General features: G+C 33.1%; 1 protein-coding gene across 4 annotated transcripts; it reads right to left on the bottom strand.

The window, feature by feature from the left end:
* Positions 1-459: 459 nt before the first annotated feature.
* Positions 460-5,694, bottom strand: LOC145001430 (uncharacterized). 4 transcript variants are annotated; one of them, XM_078960807.1, is made up of 13 exons: positions 5,414-5,694; positions 5,177-5,308; positions 4,880-4,996; positions 4,727-4,777; positions 4,537-4,626; positions 4,304-4,450; positions 4,052-4,228; positions 3,343-3,915; positions 2,821-3,061; positions 2,376-2,749; positions 2,160-2,294; positions 876-1,069; positions 460-768 (listed from the first exon to the last, which is right to left on the bottom strand). In XM_078960807.1, exons 1-13 carry the CDS (start codon positions 5,504-5,506, stop codon positions 705-707), a joined length of 2,388 nt encoding a protein of 795 aa, XP_078816933.1. In that variant the 5' UTR covers positions 5,507-5,694; the 3' UTR covers positions 460-704. The 4 variants fall into 4 exon arrangements, with proteins under 4 accessions (XP_078816933.1, XP_078816934.1, XP_078816931.1 ...); XM_078960805.1 differs by having other exon boundaries at positions 461-768; positions 3,343-3,942; XM_078960806.1 differs by having other exon boundaries at positions 463-768; positions 2,376-2,746; positions 3,343-3,942.
* Between the last annotated feature and the right edge of the window lie 4,073 nt (positions 5,695-9,767).

Here is a 9,767-nt window from a genome sequence, read left to right as displayed (position 1 = left end):
CAAAACGGTTTTTGAATATTCCTACTACCAAAAAAACTTTGAAAAAAATGTATTTATGACTAAAATTCATGAATTCCGTGAAAATATGTACAATTTGGAAGTATACGAAAATAATTTATATTTTTTGATGAATAGTGGCATTTGTCGGTCAGTCTAAACTCATGTCACAATGCTTAATTTCGTATATTTGGGAGAACTAAAATAATTTATATTCTTTAGGGCTAAACCTGGTCGTGCCGACTACATTGGGTCCCCTGCAAATTCAAAATGCGATCTTTGTTAACTTTTAGTTATGATTTGACAAATGATTAAAAAAACATGGTTATTATTTTATATTTATTTTTCATTTTCTCCACCTAAATATCGACATAGTTTTAATTCTCATATCTTTGTAGCAAAAGATGATTGTTCGTTAAGAAAATACCTACATAACATAACCATACTGTAATCATATTTCTCCAACCAAACCAGGTGTTCCGATTTTTCCATCTCTTCCCCCACAATATTAATAATCAAACAAAAAACATGTAATCCAGATTTATAAGCATCAAGGCATTCAATTAATACCGTTTAATCAGTTAGACAGCTCCTAATCATTTTGTCCTTTTTGTCTGTTTGTTCTTTTTTTTTTTTTTTTCTGTACAATTATTATTATATATCTTTTCATGATCAAATTGTCGATTTAGTTGCAACTAGTATACTATTTAGACGAGTTCATCTTCAAGAAAATTATACTCAAATTTGAATTCGGTCTTGATTCTTTGACACCTGCAAATAAATAATAAATAATTAAAAGTGAAGGGGGGTAATATGTAAAATTTTGGATGTGGAATCTTTTTTTGTAGTAAACATAGAGAATGGTACATACTACATACCATCCATGTTGCAGGAGTTGATGATCTGTATCAGTGGCCATATGAAAATCGAAGTACACATACGTCCCCTGTTCGTAGTCATCAGTAGCAATTTTTGGCTCCTCATGCCTTTGAAACCATGTGTTGTACTTTTTATGGTATCTCCATGATTGCTTTTTCAGCTCTTTTGCAGCTAAATATTGCTGGTAACTCTTCTGTAAGTATTTAAATACAATCAATGTAATACTAATTTCAATTTTCAACTCTATACTATTTCTAAATTACACTTTTGCTCCCTGTGTGGGTATAGCACTATACTTAGTTTGCCTTTTGCAATTTTGGTCCCGGATACCTTTTCTCTTGCAAATTGGGTCCATGCTTCAAGTTAAATCACTACTTTTGGTCCCAATAAGTTTTCTCCTGCAATTTTGGTCCTTATTTGATGTTTTTGGACCATGTTCTAGGCATAATGACCACTTTTGGTCCCTGCATATAACTGATTTTTGCAATTTTGGTCCCAAAAATAGTCATAAACTATATTTTGGTCCCTGAGTGAGTGTAGCTGATTTTTGCAATTTTGGTCCTTATTGAAGGCTTTTGTAACATTTTTGCTCCCTGTTCCAAGTAAAATGAGCATATTTTTGGTACCAAAGTTGCAAAAATCAGCTAAAAACTTAAAGACCAAAAATAGTAATTTCACACAGAATAAGGACCGAAAACGTTATAAGAACTGTGAAAAAGGACTAAAACTGAAAGAAATTTTTTTTAGGGCCAAAACTGTAAAAATCAGGGACCAAAAATGTAATTTACTCTATTACTTGGTACAGGGACCAAAACTGTTACCAAAACCGTTAAATAACCTCAAGGCACCAAAAAATTGCAAGAGAACTATTTGGGTTGAAAACTGAAAAAACCACTATACTTAGGGGCCAAAAATATAATTTACTCTAATCATAATTAATAAATAGGTAAGTTACATTTTTGGTCCTTGAGTATACTTTTTGCAATTGTGGTCCTCATTTGAGATTGTTGTAATGCTTTTGGTCCATGTTCCAACTTCCAAGTAAAATGACCATTTTTGGTCCTTGAGTATAGCTGATTTTTTCAATTTCGGTCCCAAAAATAGTCATTTTTTTGCAACATGGACCAAAAACATTACAAAACCCTAAGGATTAAAGACCAAAATTGCAAGAGAAAACCTTTTGGGACCAAACTTGCAAAAATCGGCTATACTTAAGGATCAAAAATGTAATTTACTCTAACTATAACTAATAAAATTTAATATTATATGTAAATAGTAAATACCTGTTGATAATAAAATGCAAAAAACAGAGTATCTGTTCCAATGTTATCAGATCCAAGTCTTTCCCAAAAGGCTGGATTATTAACAATTGGAGCCTGCACTTGAGGGTAGAACTGTGGGGTCACAGCCGGATGCCTCTGAAATAAATAAAACAAAAACAAATTAACAAAATGCGATTATTAAAAAATAAAAATAAAAGGAATTTAACATTTTCATACAGGAGTGTAGCTTTTAGCACGTTCAGAATCTTTGGGTTGTGGGAGTTTATAAAAGGCGGAATCAAGCAACGGAAAGGTGGATTGCTGATCATGAGGGGCCCCCAAGGGCAAAAATGTCCCACCGCCACTGAGGCTATCTCCAATTGCACCAACCTCAGAAACATTTCTTCTACCAATAACCCCAAGGGCAAGAGGGGCCGATTGTAAAGGCTGCCCGGGAGAGAGATCGATATCTCGGGCAGGTTGGGCAGGCTCCGCCACCGTATCTGATGGAAATGACATCGACACCTTTGAATCAGTTTCACGGACAGGAGCAGAATCAGGGACAGAATCGTCATTTTGCGGCTCTTCGGCTTTCACATGGCCAACATCTACTTAAAGTACATTGTTATTTAAAAAAGTCAGAAACATCTTTAAAAAAAATAGTTTTTTTTGTAAAACTTACCGGTTGACATGAGTATGTGTTGACCGGACTGTGAATGGGTCAAACTTGGTTGTAGTGCTGATGTGGCAGTGGGTCCCACAATTTGAGGTGGTAGTGATAGAGGTGCCCCTGAAGTTTGAGAGTTGAACTGCAATGGTGTAAATTGCTTTGGAGTTTGTTGTTGTTGCTGCTGCTGCACTTGTTGGAATCTTTGTAAAAACTTCTCCCTTTGGTCTGGTGTAATTTCTGTTCTTCCACGAAACTGAGCCAAAGATTATTGTTATTTTTAGAAATAATTATATTATTTCATTATTTATCAACTTAATGTCATTTACTTTTGAAATTCTTCATAACAAACATGTTTAAATGATCCATTCCATTCTCTTTGTGATTCCATTTCATCACACAAGACAAAAAATAAATAAATAAATAAATAAATAAAAACACTTTTTATTTCCAATGGAATGAGCCATTCCATTCCCGCATCGATTCCATCATATTAGGCATGGCAATCACATCTGGGCAAAACAGAGTAAAACATACCCCTTCATGTTGACTTTGGAATGGATTTCCAATTCCAGGTCGCCATTGTATTCCAGGAACTCCAGAAGGTGATGAAAACACCCTCCCTGTCACACCACCACCCTCACCACTCTCACCACCACCAACACTTTCACTGGTTTTCCCAACTTGTGGTAATAGCATTCTACTACTTAAAGGAGAAACCAATGATTGCATCATTCCACTCATGGATGCTTCTGACAATGGAGTTGTTAAAGATCCACTGCTGGAAACACTGATTCCGGAGGTGACTGGGATGGTGAGGGAGGGTAAATTGGTCACACCACTTCTAAGGGATGATGATGGTTTACGAGTGGGAAAGATGGAAAGCTCTTCTTCCTTAGTGGAAGTGTTTATTGGTGTTGTAGGAACAGATAATGTTGTATTGTCCAAAATACCCTTGACAGGATTTGGCCCTGCAATGGAAACAGGGGTAGTAGGGGGTCTTTCTGATGTTATTGGGGTGATTTTTGGAGATGGAGTTTGTGGCCCTAACTCTGAGATAGTGTCTTGGGGAGGCGCCACCTCATCAACCTGCTCCTGTACTGAATCCCCCTGTTGAATAGGAGATGTAATTGTAGCCTAAAACAACAAAAAGCCAAAATCAAATGATACGGATTACAAATTAGTGACAGCTAATCAGCAATTGACATGTGTCATATTGTTGGCAAACTAATTTCTTGGAACATACCGATGACTGAGCTGAAGTAGACAAGGTTGATTTTATGCTTGAAACAGCAGCTGTAGCCCCAACACCCTTAAGAATGCCAGGTGGACAAATGGTGACTAGATCTTCAAGTGACTCTACCTTGTCCAAAGGTAAGGTGTTGTATAACATGTCCACATCATCAAAGTCATCAAAAGCTTCCTGTAGGAGAAATGATTCGGTTAAATAACAGAGTCCATTTTGAAAAAAATCTTCAAGTGAAAGAAAATAAAAAACCTGATTTCGTTCCACATAATCATCCAAGAAATCTTTAACATCATTGACTTGTTCTGGGCTCAACTCATCATTATCCAGCAATCTTAAAATCAACTCTAACTTCATTATATGAGCTTTGTGTCGATTGATTGATGATTCCAAATGAGTCTGTGAAACAAATTGCTTATTAAGTTATGAAATTTTAACAATGATCATTATTCATCAGAAGTTGTACCCTTCATTTGCTATATTACCAATCTTGGTGGTCTTGCTTTCCCTTTTTTAACAGATAACCCCTCCATCTCAGCTTCAAAACTATCAATTTGAGATTCAAGCTCAGATACCTAATTCAAGAAAATGTATATTTAATTATTTATATACAATGTCCAGTTTGAGATTCAAAATCAGACTTCAAAATGAAAGTATAGTAGTATAGTTCCATACTGTATTGTTCAACCAATCTCTAGTCTCTGACTTTGCTTTCTCCTTTGGATCCTACAACAGAGAATTAACAGATTAATGCAGGAAAAAAGATGTACACAAATGTCCAATTTCAGATTCATATAGTAACAATGGTGGAAATATAGTAATACATACTGTTTTAGGCTGCTGTCCAAGACCTTCCTTGGAGAATGCTTTTGTCTTTGTTTCCTTTTCACATATCTTAAACCGTTCCATTTCTTTTTCAATAAGCTTCCGAGCATCCATTAGAGCCTGCTCATAAGAGGCACTAACCGATGTCAACATGCATGAAAGAGAATTTTGTTGTAAATATATTTTCTGTGGATTGAGATAAACCTAAGAGCGAACAGCACACAACTACTAGGAAAACAGTATTCGATACTTCAGTAACTCGGTAAGCAAGCAGCAACTGTACAGAGCGAATAAACTAACCTTTTTATCCTTGATCTCGGTGAACTGTATCCATGTCTTAATCTGGTCTCTGTGCCTCTGAAGTTTCTTGATCTCCTTCTTCAAATCGGCTTCAAATTTCTCCTTCTGATTGGCATTGTCAGTATCGTAAACCTAAACAACGAAAATTTCGACAACTGACTGTTACACATCAACTATCAATATATGCATTAAACGAAAAAAAAAATCAAGAAGTTGAAGATAACTAAATGAAATTGCCTTGTTCCAAATACTGTCGAAAATATCGACTCCTTCCTGGACTTTCTTCAAAACCCGATCGATCTCGCCTTGAAGCTTTCTACTCGCTCCCATTAAGAAACTATAAAATGTGGCAAACTGATTGAATTATTAAAACCGATCATCCAAAACCCCAGCGATTGGTAGTGATGCTTTCCCAAATTATGGTTCCGATCTTGTGTAATTCTAGTAGGATTTTCTTTCCTTTCAGTGAAGACGATGATAAGTTGGAGTAAGGAATTTTGCAACAAAAATGCAATCAAATAATAGAAATAAAACATGAACAATTTCATAAATAATCTAATTTATCAAATATACCGAACAACATAAAATTCCGGCCAAAACTTCAAAAAAAAAACTTTTTTTTTTTTTTTTTTTTCAGGTTTTGTAGATTTAACTGATATTTTATTTTGTTCGTTAATTTACTCAAAATATTAGGATTTTTCTGAAAATTACCCGATAACAAAAATATTTGGATTTTTTTGAAAATTATTATGGAATTAACGGATATTATTATTAACAAATCATTTATAAACATAATTTTTTTATTATAAACAAAGGAAATACATTTGTTGTTAATTTCTAGGAATAGAATAGTCGACTATGTATTTCTCTATTGTTTGTTGACCACTTCAAAGTCTCTATGTTCTTCATATGTATCGTTGTAGGTGTCATAGTGAGAAGTACTCTATTAGGCATGACCAATACAAAAGTTGATAATATTTATTAATACACAATCAATAAGTGTATATTTGCTATTAGCCATGATGCTATATGATGACGTGTTATCAGAAAATATCATTACATGAACATATAGAGCTTTCATTATGTTCTTTAACCTAACTACCACCTAACCTCCAAACATTACCCGGTAACAACAATAAAATTACACACATCTATCAAGAGTGAAAAGTAAACTTTGAATGGCAGTTTAAATAGATAATAACCCTTCACTTGTTTCCATATAAATTATCATTCACGGTTCACTTTTCACATTTGATAGATGTGTGTTAGCCGATAGTTGCTAACATGTAAGGTATGAATGTTAGTTGGTAGTTAGGTTAAACAACATAAGAGGAACATTAATATTAGAGGAATGCTAACTAAGTCCATATCATTATCATACCCACAACAATGCATAGGAAGAATGTAGAGAGTTTGAGTGGTCATGAAGCAATAGAGTACTTAGACCACCAATTTATTCCTAGAAATTAGCAACAAATGTATTTTCTTTTTTTATAATAAAAATATTTTTTATGTTTATAAATGATTTGTTAATAATAATATTCATTAATTTCATGGTAATTTTCAAACAAATCCCAATATTTTGGTTATTATGTAATTTTTGAAAAATCCCAAATTTTTTAGCAAACTAACGAAAAATGACAGAATACCGGCAAAATCTGCGAAACCGGCCGAAAAGGGTTTTGTTCGAAGTTTTAACCGGTATTCTGTGCTTTTCTATAAATGAAATTTAGTTTTGAACTTTTTCATAAATTGGACTAAAATTTTAGGACTTTTCTGGAGATTTCCTTTTATTTTTATTGACAAATGTCAAACTATTAGAACTCCTCGTTAATATTATATGTCACTTATCATGCTACTTGTCAACCTATTAATTATTAATTTCAAATTTAAATTTCTTATTCTAATTATATTAAATCAATAACTGAAATTGATTTTCTATTTTAAATGTAAATTTTAAATTTTCACTATAATTATATTAAAATAAAAACATTAGATTAAAAAATAAAATAAAATTTATGTAGATTATAAGGTGATATAACTTCACGTATTTATTTAAATCAATGATTATAATTTTATATAACTAAAAAATATCTCTTAAGTATCAATTTATTTAAAATAATTGATTAATAATTTTAATTTTTTTAATATGAAAACTTAATTAATTTTATAACCGTGGTTCTCACAGGTTATAAACTAATACAAAATAAATACATATAATAAAGAGTCAAAATAAGGTAACATTGTATAATATATATTTTGTATTTAAATAAATAAATAGTGTAATACGTAAGGTTAAACGAAATAAAGGAGTCAAAATAAGGTAAAGAAGGTTAAACGGAATATTTCGAGCTAACCAGGGTTAATGAGGACGAGAGCAGGGGTGATCTTGGATTTCAGATAAGGGGTTGGGGTTCAGTAACGGGAGAACTTAGGGTTGGAGTCAGGGCAGGGGAACAGGGGAATTTAGGGGTGAGGGAGGCAATGGCACATCAAGATAAAAGTTCTAGGGTATGTAGTGCTTAATAATTTAAAAAATAACAAATAATTTCCAATTAAATCTTCATCACTTACTTTACTAAATATTTTTTTCTATATAAGTTACTAAGCAATCATTTGATATTTAATCATTTAATATGTCATACTTTTTATAAAACATTTAATATTTAAAGCATTGGGAATAATATCAAAGTTTACATCCTTATACCAAAAAACCAGAGTTTCAAAAAAAAACTTTAAAAAGTATTCCCAACAAAACATTACAGGTGTTACCATATTAATACGATAACCATATTGAGCAAACAATGATAAATTGCATAATTAGAATACAAAAATAATCTAGTCCATGTTCCTTGAATGCTTATAAGCCCTCGCTCTAATGTTTGTTACCATAACGTGTTAAACACATAGAAACAGTATTTGTTAGACAATAAGTATGATGAGTTATACATAATCATAAACAACATAAACATACATAACATAATCTTGGCTTATCACATAAGTTGCTAAGCATCTATGTAACATCCTAAACTTTAAAATCGGGTTCCTGGATTAATAAATTAAATAAATGAAAAATAATTTATATAGTTAAATCATCAAGGGATAATCATATCATTAGCTGATATGATGTTTTGAAAGTTATAAGTGAAAATAGTAACATTTTAAAGTTAAAGGGGTAAAATTATCAAATTTGCGAAGTTAGTTGACCAAACGGTTGACCCAGTTAGTAGAAAGGACTACTAAATTCATATAATGGATGGAGGAGGAGTTGGTATGTCAACCTTTTATATAAATGTGAAAATAATTGAAGTAATGGTAAATTTGATAAGTTATAAAGTTAAGGGACTAGTTTTGACAAATAGAAAACTTTGTGACTGGTGTTAGATAAAATTATTTTGGGGTCAAAGTGTGAAAGATGTAAGTTTCCTTTTATATATTGATCAAATGGTGTTAAATATGAGAACAATGAAGGTTAGGGGTTATTTTTAACAACCCGAAATTTCCGCTTCATTTTCATGTAACTTTTTCATAAATCAACTCGCGCAACCGATCGTCATTCCGATTTCCAATTTCCGATTTCTCCGTTTAATTAAGTCATTAATTAGGACACATTTAAAACGACTTAATGGGTGTCTTAATACATTTAGAAATCAATTTAACACCCAACTTTAGTGATCGGAATAATTCTAGAATTTACCGTATCGGGTTACGGTAACTTAATCGGTTACGACCAAAAACCCCGTCTAACGCCGGTATCGGGTAAAATTCCTCCGTGTCCAAAACTTAAACACTATATAAACGTGTTTAAGACTTCATTTGAAGCCTTTGGTCAAATTATCACTAAACTCTTACAACCTCTCTCCTCAAGCTAGAATTAAGGTCCAAATCTCAAGTTTAAGGCTTCAAATCTTTAAGGTAACCTCCCTAGCATATTATTCAGCATCTTTAACCTTCAAATTGATGAAATAATTGAGTTTTAGGTCCAAGAACATGAGTTTACGGCCAAGGAGCAAGCTTGGGCCGTAAACTCCATTTAATGGGGTTTTAAGCCCTTAAACTCCTTCCTAAACTCAATTGGACTTTAGATATGGCTATGGGACTTCAAGATATGGACTTAGGACATTTAAAACTATGATTTTGAGCCATTTAAAGGAGTTTACGGCCAAGGCATAAGCTTAGGCCGTAAACTCAAGTAAAAGGGGTTTTCCATGCCCTAAAACCCTTCCAAATCACTCCTATGGCTTAGATATGAATTGTAGGACCTTGGTTTTAGCATTTGGACACTTGAAACATGAATTTTGTGGGACTTATGTGAGTTTACGGCCAAGGATTGTGCTTGGGCCGTAAACTCCCCAAAATGTGACATAAATCCAATTCTAAGGTGTTAGAAAGCCATCCAACACCACCAAAAGACTTGGAATAAATCAAGGGACCAACCAAAAATGCTTTAAGGGTCTAAAACACATCATTTGTGGGACTTATAAGGGTTTACGGCCAAGGCTTGTTCTTGGGCCGTAAACTCCAAAACTTTTGGTGTTAGAATGCAAACTAAACACCCCTAAAGCCTTTAGATGAATTTTAGAAGCCCTTC

This window comes from Lactuca saligna, chromosome 6 (assembly GCF_052625555.1).
Source record: "Lactuca saligna cultivar CGN05327 chromosome 6, ASM5262555v1, whole genome shotgun sequence".
NCBI classification, from domain to species: domain Eukaryota; kingdom Viridiplantae; phylum Streptophyta; class Magnoliopsida; order Asterales; family Asteraceae; genus Lactuca; species Lactuca saligna.
This window is presented reverse-complemented; position numbering and strand designations above follow the sequence as displayed.

Excerpts from the sequence above, each read along its gene's own strand:
- LOC145001430 (XM_078960805.1), bottom strand. The coding sequence starts at position 5,506 with ATGGGAGCGAGTAGAAAGCTTCAAGGCGAGATCGATCGGGTTTTGAAG. Across the intron at positions 3,943-4,051 it reads CTACTTCAGCTCAGTCATCG|GCTACAATTACATCTCCTAT; the intron begins GTATGTTCCAAG and ends TTGTTGTTTTAG. Across the intron at positions 769-875 it reads CAACTCCTGCAACATGGATG|GTGTCAAAGAATCAAGACCG; the intron begins GTATGTAGTATG and ends ATTTATTTGCAG.